The 24332-nt window shown below is 37.6% G+C and overlaps 1 protein-coding gene across 5 annotated transcripts in view; it reads left to right on the top strand.

The window, feature by feature from the left end:
- The window catches only part of IFT25 (intraflagellar transport 25), a 45335-nt gene that overhangs the window by 15974 nt on the left and 5029 nt on the right, over positions 1 to 24332 (top strand). For 3 of the 5 annotated variants that reach the window (XM_087865896.1, XM_087865897.1, XM_087865894.1), the window contains exons 4-7: positions 11164 to 11270; positions 12884 to 12952; positions 16037 to 16080; positions 19440 to 23259. In XM_087865896.1, the coding sequence (XP_087722022.1) occupies positions 11164 to 11270; positions 12884 to 12952; positions 16037 to 16080; positions 19440 to 19580 (361 nt within the window). In that variant the 3' untranslated portion in view covers positions 19581 to 23259. Of the gene's footprint in view, positions 1 to 11163; positions 11271 to 12883; positions 12953 to 16036; positions 16081 to 17837; positions 18049 to 19439; positions 23260 to 24332 lie in introns of those variants that run through there. The other 2 variants (XM_045799497.2, XM_087865895.1) reach the window with 2 other exon arrangements.

Below are 24332 nucleotides of genomic sequence, written 5' to 3'. Positions count from 1 at the left end.
AGGTATGAAGTGATATCTCATTGTGGTTTTGATTTGCATTTCCCTGATGATTACCGATGTTGGGCATCTTTTCATGTGTCTGTTAGGTTATCTGTATGTCTTTGGAGAAATGTCTGTTCATGTCTTCTGCCCATTTTTAATTGGATTATTTGTGGGGTTTTTTGCTGTTGAGTTGTATAAGTTCTTTCTATATTTTGGATATTAACCTCTTATTGGATATATCATTTGCAGATATCTTCTCCCACTCAGTGGGTTGTCTTTTTATTTTGTTGATGGTTTTCTTCACTGTAAAAGCTTTTTATTTTGGTGTAGTCCTAATAGTTTAGTTTTGCTTTTGTTCCCTTGCCAGAGAGGATATATCTAGAAAAATGTTTCTACCGTAGATGTTAAAACATTACTGCCTATGTTTTCTTCTAGGAATGTTATGGTTTCAGGTCTCACATTCAGGTCTTTAACCCATTTTGAGTTTATTTTTGGGTTTGGTGTAATCAAGTGATCCAGTTTCATTCTTTAGCATTTAGCTGACCAGTTTTCCCAGCACCATTTGTTGAAGAGACTCTCTTTCCCATTGTGTATTCTTGCCTTTTTTTGTCATAGATTAATTGACTGTATACTCATATATGTCATTTTTAAAAAGATTTTATTTATTTATTTTGAGAGAGAGAGTGTGTGACGAGGAGGGGAGCAGAGGCAGAGAGAGAGTGAGAATCTCAAGCAGACTCCACACTGAGCACAGAGCCTGATGTGGGGCTTGATCTCACCACCCTGTGATCATCACCTGAGCCCAAATCAAGTGTCAGATGCTTAACCGACTGAGCCACCCAGGCTGCCCCTGCCCCTATGTCATTTTTAAAACCAGTACATCTCTACATACTATTTGAGGTTGTTATATTGGTCATGTTCATTAAAATCACCTGAGAAACAGAGGGCAGTTAAAAGTCATTTAAATAAATAAAACTTAAAACCATATAAATATAAATAAAAAATAAATTGTAAAATAGTAAGCATAATATAAAAAATCCAAAATTGTAAGTTGGACATGTACTGTTTTGTTTTGTTTTTGGTAACAGCTTTATTGACAGATAATTCACGTAGTGTGCAATTCACCCATTTAAAATGTACAATTTATTGGTTTCCAGCATATTCAGAGTTATGCAGTCATCTCCACAATCAATTTTAGGGCATTTCATTACCCTCCAAAAAACCTTGCAACCCATTGCAGTCACCTTATATTTCCCCTATCACCACCAGCCTTAGGCACTCACTAATCTATTTTATATCTCTATAGATTTGCCTGTTCAGAGATTTCATATAAATGGAATCATATATATGGTCTTTCGTGACTACCTTCTTTCACTTACATGTTTTCAGGGTTCACCCATGTTATAGCACATATCAGTGCTTCGTTCCTTTTTATTGCCAAATAATATTCCATTTTATGGATATAGCACATTTTATTTATCCATTCAGGATAGCTGATGGATATTCAGGTTGTTTCTACTTTTCGGCTGAATGTTCTCCAGTCTTATTAAAAAATGCCAATTTATAAATCCAAGAAACTCAGCAAACCCCAAGCAGGATACATACAAAGAGACCATACTGTAATCTGCTGAAAAATAAAGAAAAAAATTTTTAAATAGCTGCAGAAAACAATACATTAACTACAGGGGAACCATAGTACCAGTGACAGCTGACTTTGCATCACAAAACAGTGGAATACAGGTGACAATGGAATAATATCTTAAATGCTGAAAAAATAAACAACAAAAAAACCCTGTCAACTCAGAATTCTGTATCTAGCTAATATATCCTTCAAAAATGAGGGTGAAATAGAGACATTTTATTCACCACGAGTAGACCTGTATCCAGGAAATGTTAAAGGAAGTCCTGCATGTTGAAGTGTTAATAATGCTAGATGGAAATTCAAACCTACAGCAAGAAATTAAGTGCATTGGAAATGGTAAATGTACTTGACGAGTTGGACCTCACAGATATATATAGAACACTACACCCAGAACCAAAGAATACTCATTCTATTCTAAAGCCCATGGAACATTTTCAAGAATAGACCATGTTCTGGGTCACAAAACAGGTCTCAACCGATACCAAAAGACTGAAATTATTCCCTGCATATTCTCAGACCACGACACTTTGAAATTGGAACTCAACCACAAGGAAAAATTTGGAAGAAACTCAAACACTTGGAGACTAAGAACCATCCTGCTCAGGAATGATTCGATAAACCAGGAAATCAAAAATCAATTTAAACAATTTATGGAGACCAACGAGAATGAAAACACAACGGTCCAAAACCTATGGGAAACTGCAAAGGCAGGGGAAAATACATAGCCATCCAAGCCTCACTCAAAAGAATAGAAAAATCTAAAATGCAGTTTTTATATTCTCACCTCAAGAAGCTGGAACAGCAACAGAGGGACAGGCCTAATCCACACACAAGGAAGCAATTGACCAAGATTAGAGCAGAAATCAATGAATTAGAAACCAGGAGTACAGTGGAGCAGATCAACAGAACTAGAAGCTGGTTCTTTGAGAGAATTAATAAAATTGACAGACCACTGGAAAGACTTGTCCAAAAGAATAGAGAAAGGACCCAAATTAATAAAATTATGAATGAAAAAGGAGAGGTCACAACCAACACCAATGAAATTGGAATGATTATTAGAAACTTTTATCAACAGCTTTATGCCAATAAATTAAGCAATCTGGAAGAGATGAAGGACTTCCTGGAAACCTATAAACTACCAAGACTGAAACAGGAAGAAATTGATTTTTTAAACAGGCCAATTAATTATGAAGAGATTGAAACAGTGATAAACAACCTTCCAAAAAACAAAACTCCAGGCCCGGATGGTTTTCCTGGGGAATTCTACCAAACATTCAAAGAAGAAATAATACCTATTCTCCTAAATCTATTTCAAAAAATAAAAACAGAAGGAAAGCTACCAAACTCATTCTATGAGGCCAATATTACCTTGATCCCCAAACCAGGCAAAGACCCCATCAAAAAGGAGAATTACAGACCGATTTCCCTAATGAACATGGATGCCAAAATCCTCAACAAGATCCTGGCTAATAGAATTCAACTGTACATTAAAAGGATTATCCATCATGACCAAGTGGGATTCATCCCTGGGATGCAAGGGTGGTTCAACATTTGCAAATCAATCAATGTCATAGATTTTATCCAGAAAGAAAAATTCAAAAATCATATGATTTTCTCAATAGATGCAGAAAAAGCATTTGATAAAATACAGCATCCTTTCCTGATTAAAACCCTTCGGAATGTAGGGATAGAGGGTACATTCCTCAATCTCATAAAAACCATCTATGAAAAGCCTACAGCAAATATCATTCTCAATGGGAAAAAGCTGGAAGCCTTTCCCTTAAGATCAGGAACACAACAAGGATGCCCACTCTCGCCACTATTATTCAACATAGTACTAGAAGTCCTTGCAACAGCAATCAGACAACAAAAAGGGATAAAAGGTATCCAAATCGGCAAAGAAGAAGTCAAACTGTCTTCACAGGTGACGTGATACTCTATATGGAAAACCCAAAAGAATCCACTCCCAAACTATTAGAAGTTATAGAGCAATTCAGTAATGTGGTGGGATACAAAATCAATGCTCAGAAATCAGTTGCATTTCTATACACGAATAATGAGTCTGAAGAAAGAGAAATTAGGGAATCCATCCCATTTACAATAGCACCAAAAACCATACGTTACCTTGGAATTAACTTAACCAGAGACGTAAAGGACCTATATTCTAGAAACTATAAATTACTCTTGAAGGACATTGAAGAAGACACAAAAAGATGGAAAAATATTCCATGCTCATGGATCAGAAGAATTAACATAGTTAATATGTCCATGCTACCCAGAACAATCTACACTTTCAATGCTATCCTGATCAAAATACCAATGACATTTTTCAAAGAACTGGAACAAATAGTCCTTAAATTTGTATGGAACCAGAAAAGGCCCCGAATCGCCAAGGAACCATTGAAAAGGAAAAACAAAACCGGGGACATCACAATGCCGGATTTCGAACTGTACTACAAAGTTGTGATCACAAAGACAGCATGGTACTGGCACAAAAACAGACACATAGACCAATGGAACAGAATAGAGAGCCCAGAAATGGACCCTCGGCTCTTTGGGCAACTAATCTTTGATAAAGCAGGAAAAAACATCCAGTGGAAAAAAGACAGTCTCTTCAATAAATGGTGCTGGGAAAATTGGACAGCTACATGCAAAAGAATGAAAAGTGACCACTCTCTCACACCATACACAAAGATAAACTCCAAATGGATGAAAGACCTTGATGTGAGACAGGAATCCATCAAAATCCTAGAGGAGAACATAGGCAGCAACCTCTACGACATCGGCCAAAGCAACCTTTTTCATGACACATCTCCAAAGGCAAGAGAAACAAAAGATAAAATGAACTTGTGGGACTTCATCAAGATAAAAATCTTCTGCACAGCCAAGGAAACAGTCAAAAAAACTAAGAGGCAGCCCACGGAATTTGAGAATGTATTTGCAAATGATGCTACAGATAAAAGACTGGTATCCAAGATCTACAAAGAACTTCTCAAACTCAATACGCGAGAAACAAATAAACAAATCATAAAATGGGTAGAAGATATGAACAGACACTTTTCCAATGATGACATACAAATGGCTAACAGACACATGAAAAAATGTTCAAAGTCATTAGCCATCAGGGAAATTCAAATCAAAACCATAGTAAGATACTACCTTATGCCAGTTAGAATGGCCAAAATTGACAAGGCAAGAAACAACAATTGCTGGAGAGGATGTGGAGAAAGGGGATCCCTCCTACATTGTTGGTGGGAATGCAAGTTGGTACAGCCACTCTGCAAAACAGTGTGAAGGTCCCTTAAAAAGTTAAAAATTGAGCTACCGTATGACCCAGCCATTGCACTACTGGGTATTTACCCCAAAGATACAGACGTAGTGAAGAGAGGGGCCATATGCACCCCAATGTTCATAGCAGCATTGTCCACAATGGCTAAATCGTGGAAGGAACCAAGATGCCCTTCAACAGATGGCTGGATTAGGAAGTTGTGGTCCGGGGCACCTGGGTGGCACAGTCGTTAAGCGTCTGCCTTCGGCTCAGGGCGTGATCCCAGCATTCTGGGATCGAGCCCCACATCAGGCTCCTCTGCTAGGAGCCTGCTTCTTCCTCTCCCACTCCCCCTGCTTGTGTTCCCTCTCTTGCTGGCTATCTCTCTGTGTCATATAAATAAATAAAATCTTCGAAAAAAAAAAAAGGAAGTTGTGGTCCATATATACAATGGAATATTACTCAGCTATCAGGAAGAACGAGTTCTCAACATTTGTTGCAACGTGGACGGCACTGGAGGAGATAATGCTAAGTGAAATAAGTCAAGCAGAGAAAGACAATTATATGATTTCTCTCATTTATGGAACATAAGAACTAGGAAGATCGGTAGGGGAAGAAAGGGATAAAGAAAGGGGGGTAATCAGAAGGGGGAATGAAGCATGAGAGACTATGGACTCTGAGAAACAAACTGAGGGCTTCAGAGGGGAGGGGGTGGGGGAATGGGATAGACTGGTGATGGGTAGTAAGGAGGGCACGTATTGCATGGTGCACTGGGTGTTATACGCAACTAATGAAACATCGAACTTTACATCAAAAACCAGGGATGTACTGTATGGTGACTAACATAATATAATAAAAAAAAATTTTAAAAAAGAAAGAAAAAAATAGATGAGAGGGACAAATAGAAAATGAATAGTAAGATGGTAGACTTAAACCCAGCCATATCAATAATTATATTAAATGCCAATGGGCTAAACACTTCAATTAATGATAGAAATTGACAGAAATTGTCAGACTGGGTAAAAATACAACACACTGGTTTATTCTGTCTGCAAGAGATGTACTTTAAATATAAAGTCACAAATAGGTTGAAAATAAAAGGATGAAAAAAATGTATCCTATAAACACTAAACATAAGACAGTGGCTGTGGCTATATTCCTATCAGACAAAGTAGAATGTAAGATAAGGAGAATTACCAGAGGTAAAGGGCACGTTTTATAATGTTTGAGCATTCTTTCATCAGGAAGAAATAATAATCCTAAATGTAAACTGACCGCATAATCTTCCAAATACATAAAATAAAAACTGACAGATGAACGAGAGAAATAAACAAACCCATAATCATAGTTGGAGATTTTAATACCTTTCTTTCAGTAATGATAAAGCAGCCAGACAAAGAATCTAAAGATACAGATAGTAAAGACATTTTAAAGGTAGGATGATCTGCACAACACTGTTAGTCACCTTGACTGAATTGACATTTATAAAACATTATAATCAACAATGGCACATGGAAGAAGTATACTAAACATTCACTGAAATGTGCTGGGCCATAAAGTCAATAAATTTCAGAAGATTGAAACCTTAGGGAATATGTATTCAAAAAAATGGTACATGTGAAATGATGGATGTGTTAATTAATGTGATTATGATCAGGATTTCACAACATATATGTAAATAAATCATCATGTTGTTTACCTTCAACTTGCACGGTGTTGTATGTTGATTATATTGCACTAAAGCTGGAGAAAAAAGAATTTGTTCTCTGACCACTATGTAATTAAATTACAAGTAAATTTTGAAAAGGCATCTGGAAAAATATCTCTGAAACTTAGAAATTAAACATGGCGCTTCTAAATAACCCATTGGTCAAATATACAAGGTGTATTAGAAAATATTCCTAACCAAATGATAATGAAAGCACAATATATCCACATTTGTGGATGCAGCTAAAGTGATGCTTCCAGGGAAATTTTTTTTAGCATAAATATTTTATCTTAAAAATAATTTTTAAAAACCAGTAATTAAATTTCCACTGTAGGAAGCTAGATAAAGAAGAGCAAATTATACCCAAAGAAAGTAGAAGAAAATAAATAAAAGGTAAGAGCAGAAATCAATAAAATAGAAAATAGACAATTAGAAAAAATTAACAAAACCAAAATTGATTATCTGAAAGGATTATTAAAAGTTATAAACCTCTAGGAAGATTGACCAAGAAAGAATAGAGAAAATATAAATCAACAGTACCAGCAATGAAAGAAGCAATATCACTAGTTTCTAAAAGATTAATAAGTCACTATCGAGGACAAATTTAGGATATCAAACCATTATGTTGTATACCTGAAACTAATATGTTATATGTCAATTATACCTCAATTTTAAAATGTTTTTAATTTAAAAAGAGAACAAATTTAGGCTAATACATTTGACAATTTAAGTGGACAGATTTCTTAAAAACCTCTACCTATAAAAATGACAAAAGATGAAATAGAAAATTTGAATAGCCATGTATCTATTGTATAAATTAAATTTTATCAAATATTTAGACGAAAAAATAATATAAATCTTTCAAAGACAGAGCAGGAGACATTTCTCAAATTGTTTTTTATGAGAACAGCGTGGCCCTGATACCAAAACCTGACAAAGACATTACAAGGAAAGGGGAAGGGGAAGGGGAAGGGAGAGGAGGGGAGGGGAGGGGAAGTGAAGGGAAGGGAGGGGAAGGGAAGGAAAAAATAATGGAAATAAGAAAGGAAAGTTAAAGACCAATATCCTTTATGAACATAGACACAAAAATCCTTATAAATTGAATCCAGCAAATGAAATTAATCCTGGGAAAGCAAGGTTGGCATATTTATCATGTTATCACAGGAATACAAGGTTGAGTGTAATTCACCACATTGCCAGAACAAGGGAGAAAAATCATATGATCATCCCAATAGATGAAGAAAAAGCATTTGACAAAATTCAACATTCATTCATGATAACAATTCTTAGCAAACAAGGAAGAGAAGGGAACATCCTGAATCTGATAAAGGCATTTACTAAACATGTTCAGCTTAGTGGTGAAATAATAAATGCTTTTCTCCTGGAAACGGAGCAAGGATGTTTGCTCTCACTGTTCCTATTCAGCATTGTTTTGGAGGTTTTAGCCCATCAATAAGGCCAAAAAAGACATAAAAGGCATAAGGATTAGAAAGAGTGAAATTGGGGTGCCTGGGTAGCTCAGTAGATTAAGCTTCTGCCTTCGGCTCAGGTCATGATCCCAAGGTCCTGGGATCCAGTGCCACATCGGGCTCCCTGCTCAGTGGGGAGCCTGCTTTTCTGTCTGCCTGCCACTCCCCCTGCTTGTGGTCTCTCTCTCTCTCTGTCAAATAAATTAAAAAAAAAAAAGAATGAAATTGTCTTTGTTCACAGATTATATTAATGTTTCATAGGAATCTACAAAAAACAAGGAATCTATTAAAAAACCTCCTAGATCTAATAAGCAGATTTAGCAAGGTCAATATGCAAAAATCAGTTGTATTACTGTATAATAGCAGGAAATAGTTGGAAATTGAAGTTTAAAAAAATTTCATTTCCAATAGCAGTCAAAACATAAAAGAGTTAAGAATAAATTTAACAAGATATGGGGCACCTGGGTGGCGCAGTCGTTAAGCGTCTGCCTTCGGCTCAGTGCGTGATCCCGGCGTTCCGGGATCGAGTCCCACATCGGGCTCCTCCGCTGGGAGCCTGCTTCTTCCTCTCCCACTCCCCCTGCTGTGTTCCCTCTCTTGCTGGCTGTCTCTCTGTCGCATAAATGAATAAAATCTTAAAAAAAAAAAAAAAGAATAAATTTAACAAGATATGCAAGGCCTTTACAGTGAAAACCATAAAATGTTGCAGAGAAAAATTAAATAACTAAGTAGATGAAAAGATTCATGATTGGAAAACTCAATATTGTTAAGGTGGCAATTTCTTCCTAAAATAACCTGTTGATTCAGTACAGTGTTGATCAAAATCTCAATTGACTTTTATGTAAAACACAAGTTGATTCTGAAATATATATGGAAATGCAAAGGCCTAGTCTAGTCAAAGTAATCTGGAAAAGAAGAAAGTTTGAACACCTACATTATCTGATTTCAAGACTTAAAAATAACTTACAGTAATCAAAATAGTGTGGCATTTTTGTAAAGGTAGATATATATACCAATGGAACAGAATAGAAAGCTGAGAAATAGACCCACATATACAAGGTCAGTTAATTTTCAACAGAAGGCTAAGGATATAGAAACAGATCAATGGGAAAAAATGAAGGGGACAGATCTACCCATATATAGTCCATTAATTTTAGGCAAAGACACCAAGGCAGTTCAATAAGAAAAGGCAAATCTTTTAATAAATGGTGCTAGAACACCTGAATAAACATACTGATAAAAAAGAACCTCCACCCCTACCTCATACCAAACCCAAAAGTTAATTCAGGATGGATCATAGATCTCCACTCAGAGCTGAAATTACTAAACTTCAAGAAGAAAACATCAGAAAGTACATTTGTAACAGTGAGGTAGGCAAAGATTTCTTAGACATAAAAATCATTAAGAAACAAAATAGAAAAGAAACAAATAATAAAAATAGGAAAGTACAGTTGACCCTTGAACAACATGGGTTTGAACTGCATGGGATTTTTTTCAATAAATATGCTTTCAGAGGTGTAAATATTTTCTCTTCCTTCAGATTTTCTTAACATTTTCTTTACTCTAGCTTACTTTATTGTAAGAATACTGTGTATAATACATATATAAAATATGTATTATGTTGTCAGTAAAGCTTCTGATATTTGTATATAAATATATATATGAAAAAAAGTGCTTAGCATCATTTATTATCAGGGAAATGCAAATTAATATCATTGTAGGATACCATTTTATATCCACTAGAATGCCTAAAATTAAAAAGGCTGACAAAGGCAAGTGTTGGAAAGGCTGTGGAGCAACTAGAACTCTCTTACATTGCTGGTAGGAATGTAAAATAGTACAATCACTTTGAGAATCTGGCAGCTTCTTGTAAAGTTAAACAAATCTCTGCCGTATGACCCAGCAATTCTACTCCCAATAATTGCCCAAGAGAAATGAAAATATGTCCCAAAAACACTTGTAGAAGAATGTTCATAACAACCTATTCATAATACTAAAAAGCTGGAAGCATCCAAATATCCAACAAAATAATCAAACAAAAGAATGAATAACCAAATTGTGGCATAGTCTATGATCACAGAAATCAGAGCAATAGTTGCCTAAGGGAGGTAAGAATTGTCTAGAAGGAAAGAGAAGAAAAGTTTCTGGAGTAATGGAAATGTTACATATCTTGATTGGGGGTATTGGTTGCCCTAGCATATTGGTTACATAAGTTATATACATTTGTCAAAATTCATTGAATTATATATTTAAAATAACTTTCACTGTAGGTAAAATTTTACCTCCAAAAAAGAAAGAAGGAGATTGTATAGTTAAAATAGAAATGGTTATTTCTGTGGACGGTACCATATATATTACATATATATTTAACTATATATATGACATAAAATTGAATGCATTTTTTTTTCAACACACATCTGTGCATCTACTATGGGTCAGCCATGGTGATAGTTGCTGGGTTATAAAGATAATTAAGAGAAGGTGGTTGGACTCAGAAAACTCAGCATCTAGCAGGAGTCATAAAAGCAGAAGAGGTAAGTACCAATGCAAAAATGGACACTGAGTGCAAAGGAGGCCTGAGGAAGAGATTCTGACTAGTTGGGGTTGAGGGATGGGACCAAAGAGCGAATAAACTCCTAACGGGAGAAAGACTTTGGGGTCAAGAGAACCTCATGAACTAAGTAAGACACAGGAACATGAGCCTGCATGACATGTTTGCAGAATCTTAATTGGCCCAATGTGACTGCAGTAACGGGAGAGGATACCATGACGGGAGACACTTTAATAATGGGACCAGATTGTACAGAGTCGTAAAATGCCATTCTACACCGGCAGATTTATAGGTGATAAGGGGCCACTGAAGGCTTTTAGACAAGAGTGATATCAATTCCATTTCTATGTTTTTAAAAAATGTATCTGCTAGTAGTAAAGAAGAATTATTAAAGTTGGGGAGAGATTAGAGGCAGAAGGAAGAGATAGAAGGGGATTTCAAGAATCCAGGGTCGTTTATTTAAAATACTTATCCCCTAGAATTTTGTGATTAAATATTTTTATTTGGCTCTTCATTTTTCTTTTTCTTTAAAATTAACAATAGGAATCCAGAAACATTTTGGACCACAACAGGAATGTTTCCCCAAGAGTTCATTATTTGTTTTCACAAACATGTGAGGATTGAAAGGCTTGTAATCCAAAGTTACTTTGGTAAGCAAATCATATATTAATATTCATCATCTTTTAATTTTCCCATAGGCAGAGAGCACATATGTAATCTTTGGCAAAACACTAACTTTTTTTGTAGCATGGAATCCAGTTTTATGACTGGGGTGGGAGGGTGGGGAGTATGGGTTAACTGCCTGGAGCACAGTTAACGTCTCTAAAATTGCAAATTTGAAGCCCTTCCAAAGTGCATAATAATTTCCATGCAATTTACTTTGTGAAAATCTTTGGCAAAAAACCCTACTATGAACATAAGAAGCCAGCTTGCCAGAACACTAGGTTCTTCAACATCTTTATTCCAGATTCATTTGGCTTGGGATTCTCTGTCAAATTCTTTCTGAAAATCTGATAACCTTGATTATTTGCATTGGATAATTTTTATTCTTCTATTAATAATGGCATTTTCTGAGGGATTTAGGAGGAGTCTCTCCCATTGGAACATCATTCTAATCCTGTCTTGTGTTTATTTAAGGATAAAGTATTTCAGACAAAATCATGGCAGGAAAGAATACATCCCAGATGGTTCAAATGAAAAGACTTTATTGATAGGGATTACTTACAAAATTATGGTCTGGCTAAGGGAACAAACCAGGGATGGTGAGAACGCCCTAAACTGGCCACAGCAATAAGCCATTACCACCCCTGGGAAAAGGGACAGAAATTGTGTTACCAGAGCCTGGTGAGAGCTGGAGTCTGTGGCAAAGGGCCTGCCTGGCAGCAGATGTAATCATGAAGGGACCCAACCACAGTCAAAGACAGCGCATGGAAGCAGGAAGGGAGTGGGGAAAAAATAACCTGATCTCACTTCACCACTGCCCTCCAATTTCCTCCCAGTGGCTCTCATTGGCCAAATCCGACCAGTAGCCAGTGCTGCAATCCACAGGGGTCCTCCCCCTCTCCCCCGCCCCCGCCGGGGTACAGAACAGAGAAGAGAATAATGGCTCTGGGGTAGCAGGATCTGGGTTAGGGGTAAGAGAGAAAAAACAATGCAGAAGGAAGATGCCTGCATCCTGGTTAAGTCTCTCTTTTGTCATTAATTGTAGAGGCTCTGGAGTCAGACACACCTACAGTTTGAATTCACCTCTGGCCTTTAATGGCTCTATATCATTGAACACTTTGCCTGACTTCTCTAAGCCTGTTTCCTCATCAGTAAAGTGGATTAGTAATACTTTTTCTTAGAAGATTATAGTCAAGAGTGAACGAGTAAATATGCCTGACTCACAGTAGTTTCTCCATAAAGGTTTATGACCAAGATCACTAACAGTATAATTATAATTATTATTATTTTTATTATTACTATTACCAGTACACAAAAAACTCTGGATGATACCAAATTCGAAAAGACTCTACTAATTTTGTATTGTGCGCTTTGCAAACATGTATAAGATTACAGTGCCACAAGACTGCATTTTACCACGGGGCCCTATAGAAAAACAGAACATGTAAATGATTTTCAGAGCATGTGCTTCTGATCCCAGTACTTTGTGCAGTCCCACCAGTGCTTGACCCTTTCAGACAGAGAAAAAAAGGAATATAGGGACAGCAACATAAAATCAGGTAGGTAATTAACACTTTATTTTGTTTACTTACAATGTCAGTGAGGACCTTGAGGATTGAAAAGAGCACATCTAAAGAGCCAGTTGATTTTGAGCCATGGATTGAAAGAGGTATGTGCTTTTTTACCAGCATTGTTCTGGGCATGAGGGAGTAGAGAATTGTCCTTTGATTCTGTGTCTCCAGTTGAGGGGCATTTTGGTGAAAAAAGATGACTCTTGTGACTTATGAAGAGCCTAGAAAAACCCAGGTTTGAATACAGGACTGCTTCTTCACTTACTGATTATGTAACTGTTAGCATGTTAGTACTTAATTTTTCTGAGTTTCAGAATCCTTATCTGAAAAATGGGACAGTAACCTACCATTTAAGGTTTTTGTGACCATAGTATCTACTTTACTATATATGGTAGACAATAAATGTTAGTTTCTTGTCTTTCCTTCCTTCCTAATGGTACTACTTAAATATCATCAGCAGAATTGCCTCCAATTAAACACAACATGTTGTCTTCGCGTGTCTATTTCCTTTCCTTCCCAAAATACCGTGAAAATAATAGTAAAGGAATAAAAGGAGGCATAAACCTACAAGGACAAAAACTAAAAACAAACAAACAAACAAAAAACAGGAGACCAAAGAGGATGTGAGAGGTTAATCTATATTATGGAAGAGAGAACACAGATGGAAGAGAAGTAGCTAATGTAGCTAAATGGGGTAGGTTACAACCTAAGTGCCCTCCAAGGAGAATATCAATGTAAAGCAAGCCAGTTTGCCCAAAAAGCCTCAGGAAGGTCTAGAATTTGAAGGCAGAGGTACCATGGAAAGTGCGAGTGAGACATGGACCAGAAAACAAGAGTGATTGGTTGAACATCTATATACAGAGTGTTTGACCCTAGGGTAAGTTCTCCTGTCCCACAAAGCTAGATGACTCCTCCTTCCTCCCAGAAACGACCTGCAGGGGATAACGAGGAACACTGAATGTTGAGGCTCAGAACTCAGGGAGACCAGACGTAGTAGAGAAGGTAAGTGAGATGTGGAGTTGAAAACAGGGTATTTAAGTGGAAGCCTGCATACTGAATGGCGAGAACTCTTCTGTGCTCTACTATTTATGACAGCACTCAAGAATATAGCCCTGGCCAGGAGACTAAATATTTTTGGAGAAACCGAATGGCTCCAGAAAAAAAGATATATGGATACTGACAAAGGCTAGCTCATTCCTGGTCACTCTATTGAAGTCCTAGTCAGTGAGCCTGGTTCATGCACACAGTTTTCAAATGATTTATTTATAAGTAACAAAAGATAGCCAAAGATCACCAGACATTTGATGAAGGCCTCAAACCCTGAATATAATTAAGCCTTTAGCTCTAATTCCAGTATATAGGAAACAAAGGATAGAGGAATAAATGTAATGAAACCATGAAGAGGCAAGATGACAAAATGTGGGACATTCTACAGAAAAACTGACCTGGTCTCTTCAATAAGTCAGTGACATGGGAAAAAATGTGTGTGGGGGAGAGAAAGCAGTTCAAGATTAAAGGAGACTTAATTCTGATGTGAATAAACCAACTATAAAAAGATGTTTTGGGGACAAGTGGGAAATCTGAATGTGGACTGGGTATTATATGATATTAAAGTATTTTTAATGTTAGTATGGTAATAGTATTATGGTTATGTAAGAAAATATCCTTATTATTGAGAAATGGATAATCAGATATTTGGAGGTGAAAAGTCACGTTGTCTTAGATTTTCTTTTAAATACTTTAGCAAGGGATGCCTGGGTGGCTCAGTTGGTTAAGCGCCTGCCTTCAGCTCAGGTCATGATCTCAGGGTCCTGGGATCGAGCCCCACGTTGGGCTCCCTGCTTAACAAGGAATCTGCTTCTCTCTCCCCCTCTGCCCCTCCGCCCTGCTCATGCTCACTCTCTGTCTCTCTCAAATAAATAAATAAAATCTTTAAAAAAATAAAATACTTTAGCAAAAAAAAAAAATCCATAAATCAGTGAAAGTATAGTGAAATGTTAGTAATTATAAAATCAAGATGATGGGTATATACAGGAATTATATTGTGTCTTCTTTGATGTAAGTGAGATTTTCTAATTTTTCATAATTAAAAAACTAAGCAATGAAACAAGAGGTTATTATTAACTCCTGGTAGAGGAGGAGTTGTATAAGAAAGAAAATGGGATCATAATCAATACTTATCTCAGCATAAATAACATTTACATAGGCAATATGTAATCCAATTTCAAAACTGAGAGGATGGTAGGAGGGAAATGTTGTAGGAAGAGGAAGAAGATATTGATGTAAGAGACCTAAATTTTCCTCTACCATAATATAAAGTCTGTAAAACATTGATAAATCGAGAAAAGGAATATAAGCATGTTACAATTCTAAGGAAAAAAGGCTGAAGGAGTTGAAAACATTTGCCTCTCAGGAGCAGGACTGGAAGAGAAAGAAAGGGTCAAGCAGGGGATTGCTATTCATTACCTCAGAGAGAGGTTAGGAAACAGTCATGCACCATCTTACTTCCCAGAGACCACCCTTTTTGTGTATGTGCCTTTAAAAATTATGTGCACTAACTATTCTGATACAAATAAAATTAATTTCTAAATAATGTCAGTATTTATTATTATATCAATCAAATATTCATGTTTCCAAAAGAATGTTTGATATGATTAACTCGTGACCAACTAAGCTAATCTGCTTTTGTTTTTTGTTTTTTAGTTAATCTGTTTTAAAATTATATAAGTAAAGGTTTTCTAAAGTTGGATACCAAAAAAGATCAATTCACGGGCAACATAATTCAACATCACAGTAAAAATTCAGCGTGAGAAACTGAGCTGTAGTCATTACCCATGAGAGTGGCAATAAGATGGCTCCTTTCAGGCCTCTAATAAGTGGGAGTGGCTTGATCCTTAAAAGGGATGTTCACATTTTATCAATTCCTTACTTTATATTCCCTTACTCTGATTTACATTTCCTTTAGTTTATCCTCGCTAGAGATGTTTTAGAGCCCACAGTTTATCTTTCATGCCTTTTATATCAAATATTCCTATTTTGATATTGAATTTTAACCCCCAAACCCTGGTATGTCTGATCTAACTATAGTTTACCAGACAGCGTGTTTTGCTGAACATAAATTTCAGTAGCTATCCTCATGTGTTTTGAACCCTAACTCATTTCTGTTAAATTTGTGTTTTTAGATCTAGTCCACACAGAGGGACAGCTTCAAAATGAAGAAATTATGGTAAGTTGATAATACTTTGTAGAGATAAACATTATCTTTAGCCAGCACGATGTATTTACATTTTAAATCTATCTCCTTAGTCACAAAGTTAATGTATTATAGGTTCTATACCTAATCAACCAAAAGAGAAGGTCGTTCTCAACAATATTATACTCTAAATAAAGCATGCATAAACTAGGCTTTTATCTGCCATTGAATAACAGGATATTCAACAAGGATAAAACAATTCACTTATTTGTTTTTATTTTGTTCATTTTGAAGTATTTACTTGCTTTGCTTTCTTTCATTTGATTCTGTAGGCCTTTTAGAATAGGAATCAAAAAAGGTTGAGATGCCAAAATCGGATGTTAATTTAAGCATGAAAGGACAAGGGAGATTCACATAAGGGGAACTGGAGCATAGGATCAGCAACAAATAAGCCAAAGAGAGACGAGGTGGAAAGAGAACCAGCATTTTTCGACAACATTCCATTGGGCTTTGCTTGTCAAGTGGAATGAATGCCCGTTGATGAGGAAGCTGCTGCCTCATCAGGAGTTTCTCTGTTCCTGCTAGTTTATCAGGCCCTGGGTTTAGACAAACACAAAAAAGTGAAACAACTGAATGTGTGGGCTTTTTTTTTTTTTTTTAGGTGGTAGTGTTTGTTTAATTAAAGTTTCTCTAAATGAGGCTGAAAGAGAAACCTAGTCCATTAAGTTTCCTTCTTCACAACTTACTGGGTGCTGCTATGAAATCCGTGCTTCAAAAGATTCTGTAGGAAGTTTTTGAATGCTATTAATTATCTTCCCCACCACCCAAATGTGCCCAACGACTGGAGAGGCCAGTGGGGGCCAGAAAAATGATTAATTAGACTGAATTTTATCTGCCTGTTTTTCTCCATCTTTACTAATGGGTTATGATTAGTAAGCCTCTGCTAAGTATTTTGTTTCAGGACTCACTGTGAATCAAGGAGCGTTGCAACATTATAGAACATTTGGAAAGTAGTAAGGGGGAGTGGGCAGCTGGAAGTCACCCATGATTTTAGTATCCTGCCACAAGAGCTTTTATTACACTTATTTTCTTCTAGTTGTCAATGTGCGTCACATAGTTATAATAGTAAAAATGAAGAACTTTGTATCTTTTTAAACAATATTATATTACAAGTTTCATAATTGTAATTTTAAAATGAATGTATGAAAATAAGCAAATGTTCACTAATTTCATTTTTCCTCCCTCTGTCATTGTAAGTAATCCTACAGGGGACATCTTACGCATGTTCTCACTACCATGATCTTCACCTTTTAAATTATTCTCTAAGATTAAATTCCAAGGATTGAAATTACTGGATCCATCAGTGTAGACTTATTTATAGCTGCTTTTATATATTGCCATATTGCTTTCCAGAGAAATTATATAAATGTAAAAATATAAAATGTAGTATAGTCAGGGTAGTATAGTCAGAGGAATCATCAAACAAAGGAAGTCTCCTAACATGAAAAATACTTTAGAAAGACACTTTAAAAAAATTATTCAGAAATGTAAAGTGGTGATTTTTAGTTCCACCTGCTATTTTTGCATCAAACCAATGCTGATATTTGCCTGATGATACAGAAGAGCAGCGGTACTGTTATATGCAGCTGGCTTCTCCTCTGAATATTATATCTCATATATTATTACATATTTAGGATATCATTTTTGCATCAAACCCTTTCTTCTGCTAACTGCTATTTAACAGTTAACTAGAATTGCTAAAAGCTTCCATATTGATTTTTCCTTTGCAGACACGAGATGGCCACGCCACTTACTTGAGATTCATTATTATATCAGCCTTTGATCATTTTGCATCTGTGCATAGTGTTTCTGCAGAGGGACTAGCAGTCTCAAATCTTTCTTAGTAATTATAACAAAATGCTCTTGCATGATTTTTTAACAATATATTTATTTAAACATGAAGCTGTCATTGGTATGCTTTATTAAAAGGATTTGTATCAATCTGTTTTAGTTTTTATTTTCTCTTCAACATTTTGTGCAAAGGAATTTGGTTCATTAGTCAGGAGTGATGGCCACCATGTGGGCTATAAGAAAGCTCTCACTTCGATATACAACTTAATGAAGGAAATGACTATATATGAAAACTTCACTGATAATACATTGTGTCCTCACGGCATCTCACAGAGTGCCTGTCAGATCTCAGTGCATGAATTTTTTTAGGTTCAGTGCATTAATTTTTTAATTCATTGATTGGACTGATGAAAAGAGCTAAGTGAGCAATATAGACAGTAAATATATGAGTTCAGAAAAGAGAAAGTACTTATGGAAAGGTTTCGTGGAGGCCATGGGACTTGAGCTGGGCCTTGTACAAATAATTTTATTTTTTTCTTTTAATTTTATTTTTGCCCTGATTTGAAAATCTCAAAGAAGAATTAGGAAAAACATAATCTGACTTCCCACAGACAACCATTATTGATATTAGTTGATTTTTTGTATATGTTGGGGAAGTATGGAACAGGATAGGACAGATTAGAGGGAAATAAAAAACTTTTCTGAATATGCTTTATTATATAGCTTGACTTTTGAAAACATAAGTAACTAATGTAGCCAAACATTAAAACAAAAAAGAAAGTCCAGAATTTTGAAAACAAACAGAAATGTACGAACCTAACTTTATCACAGGTTGATAAACACAAAAGAAACAGTGACATTAGAACATAGTATTTTGTGTATGTCGTTCATTTTAGTTTCCTAAGGCTGCCATAATAATGTACTACAAACTTGGTGGCTTACAGTAATAGAAATTTATTGTCTCGCAGTTTTAGAGGCTAGAAGTCAGAAATCAAGGTATTGACCGGGTTTGTTCCTACTGGAGGTTCCGAAGGAGAATCTGTTCCATGCCTCTCTCTTAGTTTCTGGCATTCCTTGGCATTCCTTGGCTTGTGGCACTGTAGCTCCAATTTCTGCCTCTATCATCATATGGCGTTCTGTGTGTCTTCACATCATCTTCCCTCTGTGTGTACCTGTTTCTGTGTATCTTCTCCTCTTCTTTTAAGGACATCAGTCATATTGAATTAGGGCCCACCCTATTCCAGTATGACCTCATCATAACTAATTACATCTGTAACAGTCATATTTTCAAGTAAGGTCCCATTCACGGGTACCAGGGATTAAGACTTCAACATGTCTTTTCGGAGATATAGTTCAACCCATACCATAATCTTAGTGAAATATGTTTGTGATAGTTAATTTTATGTGTGTCATAGACTGGTCACAATGCCCAGATGTTTGTTCAAACATTCTGAATGTTTATATGTGGGGTATTTTTGGGATGAGATTAACATTTAAATCGGTGGACTTTGAGTAAAGCAGATTGCCCTCCATCCTATCAGTTGAAGACCTTAATAGACCAAAGATTGGCCTTTCCTGGACAAGAAGGAATTCTACCAGTAGACGGCGCTCAGACTTGTGCAACAACAGCTCTTCAGCCTGTCAGCCAACCCTACAGATTTTGGACTTGCCAGACTTCATAATCATAGGAGCAATTTCTTAAACTCAATCTCTCTCACTCTTGCCTCTCTCTCATGGTCTTCGCATATGCATATATACGGTGGGAGGCAGGGGGCAGTGGCTGTTGCTGCTATAATCCGCTACAGTTATTACTCTGTGCCCCTGATGTGATGCGATATCAGGCACACAGGCCAACCTCTGAAGTCCTTTTGCCAAAATTACTGAGCCTGAATTGAATCAAGTTCTAGAGTTAACTTCTATTTTTCGGGAAATACTGGGGATGGAAAAGCAAGTAAAATGACACCACAGGGCAGCAAACAGACTAGTAGCCATTTTGTAGCTCACCGAAATGCCCAGATCTGTGCCTTTCCTGCACGTGGTGAGATAGACCTCCTGGCCTTCTTCGTTTGGGTAGGGCCATGTGACCAGTTGTGGGCAATGAGATGAGGGGAAAGTGGTAGCGAGGCCTGCATGAGACGCTTCAAAGCTCTTTTCTTTCTCTGTCACAACGGCCAGCAAGATGTTCTGCAAAGTAACTGCTTCACCAGTCTGGGTCTGGAAGTGAGCTGGCGATAGCAGGGAGCAGACGTCTCAGTGTGAGTTGGACATACAGAAGGAAAAATAAAGCTTCATTGTTTTAAGCCAGTGAAATTAGGACTATAACCTGGCCTATCCCGACTGATTCACAGACAAATCTGGAATGTGGCTTATCCTACGGAACAAGTGACCTGGTTTCTTCCATAAATCAGTGGCATGAAAAATGGTATTTAATTAAGGAAGGGGTCCACTCTAGATTCAAAAAGACATAAGAGCCCCCAAAGCCACATGCCATGTGCGGATGTTATTTGGCTGCTGATTTGAGCAAAACAAGCATATTTGAGGGAATATGCTTATGGATTGGGTGTTACTGTTCATTTTGCTAGCTGTGTTACTGGCATTAAGCTTAGGTAAGAAAATGCTCATATTTTTTCAGACATGTATATCGAAGTATAAAGGGGTAAAATGCCCTGATAGCTGGGATTTGCTTTAAAATTCTTACGCATATTTTTTAAGGGAAAAAGTGTTAGTTGAAACAAGTATGGCAGTAAAGGATTAAATCTGGTTGGTGGATATATGGGACCTCACTGCATGCACCTCTCTGTGTATGCTTGACATTCTTCGTAATAGAAAAATAAAAATCAATAATGCTGCTGAGGGCATCTTTGTGCAAAAAATCTTTGCCTGCGTCTCAGATGATTTCCTTAGAGGAGATTCCCAGAAGGGAATTAGTCAAAGTTAGGAACAGTTTTAAGGTTCTTAATACTTCCTGGTAAACCACTTACCAAGATTTGTTGCACAAATTTACTCTCAGAAAGGTAGGTTTTGGATAAATGGAGGAGAGTAACGTATTTGAAGAGCAATGTTGGTGTGATCGAAGATGTGAGGAGTACTCTGTCCTCAGACACATTTGGGGGTGATGAATATTTAAGTCTGACTAGGGCAAAGAATAAGACTAACACCATACATTACAGCCAGATCACAGAGAGCTTTTAATGCTTTCAAATATCTTCCCTTAACACTGGAGCCATTTAAGGCTTTTGAGAAGGAAGGTGACTTGGAGCAATTGTGTTCATGTTCAATAAAATGAAATGCTAAGGATTTTCTTTTGGCCAACTTCCTAAACTGAAATGTCGGTGATTCTTTGTGTAAGAAACAGTGCTGAGGCTCGCGCTTGCCTGAAGGGATCTCCAGGGGTTGTCTGATTGATCTCTTTGGCACAGGCCTGGTAAAGTATCTCTAAGTCTTCTTTCTCTGTGTCTGTCTTCTGTGGATGCAGAGAACAAGTTATCAGTGTAGTGCTTGTAATACCATGTTATGATCCTTAAAAACAGCATTCTTTCACCTTCGTTTTCCTGGACTTTAAAGATTCACTTCACCTTATAAAAACCTCTCCACGTTTCAGCAATAGGTATAATAAAATGTGGCTTTATCTTTTTTCTTTTTTCTTCACTGCTAAACCCCATCATCTTTTTAAAGTCTCATTTGTCCCCAGTTGGCTTCCTCGATCCCCTTCATCCCCTATTTGGATTTACCTCCACCTACCCACTGACTCCTGACTCCCAGCGTGCTGTGTGCTCTGGGAGACCTTTGAGTTTGCCTCCTCTGCCCAGAGGGCTCTTTCCTTAGCTATCTGTACAGCTAGCTTCCTCACGAACTTCAGATCCTTACACAGAATCTCCTCAGCGAGGCCTTCCCTGGCCCCGGGTATCTACAATTACAGCGTCTCATCACCCTTGCCGGTCCGCACCCACACACACCATTGCAACATAAACACATTCAGTCTTCCTTCCCGGTTGTTTGTCTCCTTTGTTCTGGGACTAGCCGCCCTAGGTCCTGTGCTTCAGGGCATCTGGTACCTTACTCGTCTTTTCTCACTACCACTAAAATTCAACTGAGCTTTTTTCCCTTTAATCATATCCCAAGCCTGCTGTGAAAGATGGGGGCAGTGCAGTCTGCTTTCAAGTGTGAATATCTTGGGTAGGGGCTCAAATGATTGAATCGCCCTCGGCAACCACAACCTTTCAGGGATGGCCCTGCTTATTGCTAACACATATTTTTTTTCTTCTTTATCATATATATCGTGTTTATTGTCTCTTTCCCTCACTAGAATGTAAATTCCACAAGGGCAGGGAATATTTGTTGCTTTTGCTTGACTGTATCCTCAGGCCTTAGAACAGTGCCTGGCACATAGTAGATTTTCAATTAAAATGTGTTGACTGTATCTCTTTATACTATAACATCCTTGGGGAGTTTTTCATAAAGCTAGCTAATAAAATATACACCTTTGGATCACTTACTGTGGGCCAGTGCCTACCACAGTGCCTTGTATCAAGTTTTTACTTTTTTGTTTTTTTATTATTATTTTTTAAAGATTTTATTTATTTGAGAGAGAAAGCACAAATGGGGGTGGTAGGGGCAGAGAGAGAGAAGCAGACTCCCCGCTGAGCAGGGAGCCCAACACTGGGCTCCATTCCAGGACCCGGATCATGACCTGAGCCGAAGGCAGATGCTTAACTGACTGAGCCAACCAGGCACCCCAATTTTTTACTTTTTTAAAAAGTAAATATCTAATGACATTTTAACCATGTGCTCAAACAGGGCAAAGAAATATTGCACAAATGAAAATTCTTGTGTCTCTCACTCATTTATACAGACTTTTTTAAAGTATTGCTGTTATGACTCCTGTCTCAGGAAGGCCCCTCTATGAGGGGCATCCTTTGGGCGCTTCACTTTCTAGGTGATGCTCCAATAGCCCTTTGTAGCTGATAGCGAACCTTCTCAAAAATTACATGTGGCAGTGTGCAAAGTTTTAAACACACACATAGCTTTTGACACAAATTGCATTTCTAGGAATATATTCTAATAATCAGATAAATGACAAGTGCAGAAAGATTGATAGCAATGCTATTTACAGGACAGGAAACTGGAAACAACTATGCATCCATACACTAGAAAGCATATATACAGGGGCGCCTGGTGGCTCAGTCATTAAGCATCTGCCTTCAGCTCAGGTCATGATCCCAGGGTTCTGGGATCGAGCCCCGCATCGGGCTCCCTGCTCAGCTGGGAGCCTGCTTCTCCTTCTCCAACTCCCCCTGCTGGTGTTCCCTCTCTCCCTGTGTCTCTCTGTGTCAAATAAATAAAATCTTTAAAAAAAAAAAAGCATATATACAGACAGCAAAGATGATACTTTATAAAGGGATATAAATCATATGTAAATATAAGATGGATACTTCTGGGTAAAGATGGTGGAGTAAAGGGATTTTTACTTCATCCCCTTTCTCAAAACTCATTATTCACAACAAAAGAATTATAAAAAGAAAGAAAAAAAGAATTTCATCTTCAAGGAAATAGTTACAGCCTCTCACTGGAAAGGATTTTCACTAATTACTGTGAAATCAGGATTTTGGTAAAAAGGAAGCTGAGAACTGCCATGCTCTCCCAGAACTAGAGACTTTCTTGAACATGTCACAGACACGAAAGGCTGCTTCAGCAATTTTTTTATTAGACTGAAGCCATCTCAGCCTGCAGGTAGCTTCAGAGGAGGGGGAATGTCCCCAGAGGGCTGAGGTTAATAACCCAGAATGGCTGGGGAGACAGAGCTGAAGGAGAGACAGGCAGGATACACCAAGGAGACTGCTGGGGGAAGCATGGTGAAGGAGGCTGTCTTAGCTCGAGCTGCTGAAACAAATTACCTCAGGCTATGACGCCTGAACAGCAGACATTTATTTTCTCACAGTTCTGGAGACTGAAAGGCCAAGATCAAGGTGCCAGCGTAGTTAGTTTCCCGTGAGACCTCTCTTCCTGGCTTGGAGATGAGTGCCATCTCCCTACGTGCTCACATGACCTCTTCTCTTCACAGAGCGGGAGAGAGAACTCTCTGGTGTCACTTCTTCTTCCTCTTCTCCTTCCCCTCCTCCTCCTCCTCCTCCTCCTCCTTCTTCTTCTTCTTCTTTAAAGATTTTGTTCATTTGAGAGAGAGAGAGAGTGAGTGCCAGTGGGGGTGGGGGGCAGAGGAGAGGGAGAGGGACAAGCAGACTTCCCGCCAAACTGGGAGCCTGACCCAGGGCTCCAACCCAGGACCCCAAGATCATGACCTGAGCCAAAGTCAGCCACTTAACTGACTGAAGCACCCAGGCGCCCCTCTCTGGTGTCTTTACTTAAAAGGACAGATCCTCTTGTATCAGTGCCATAGTCTGGCCTCATCTAACCTTAATAACCAGCTCCAGGCCCTG

This window comes from Ursus americanus, chromosome 12, assembly GCF_024610735.1.
Source record: "Ursus americanus isolate L20-20 chromosome 12, mUrsAme1.1.p, whole genome shotgun sequence".
Classification (NCBI taxonomy): Eukaryota; Metazoa; Chordata; class Mammalia; order Carnivora; family Ursidae; genus Ursus; species Ursus americanus.
Note: the sequence above shows the minus strand (reverse complement) of the source record. Positions and strands in the feature narration are given on the sequence as shown.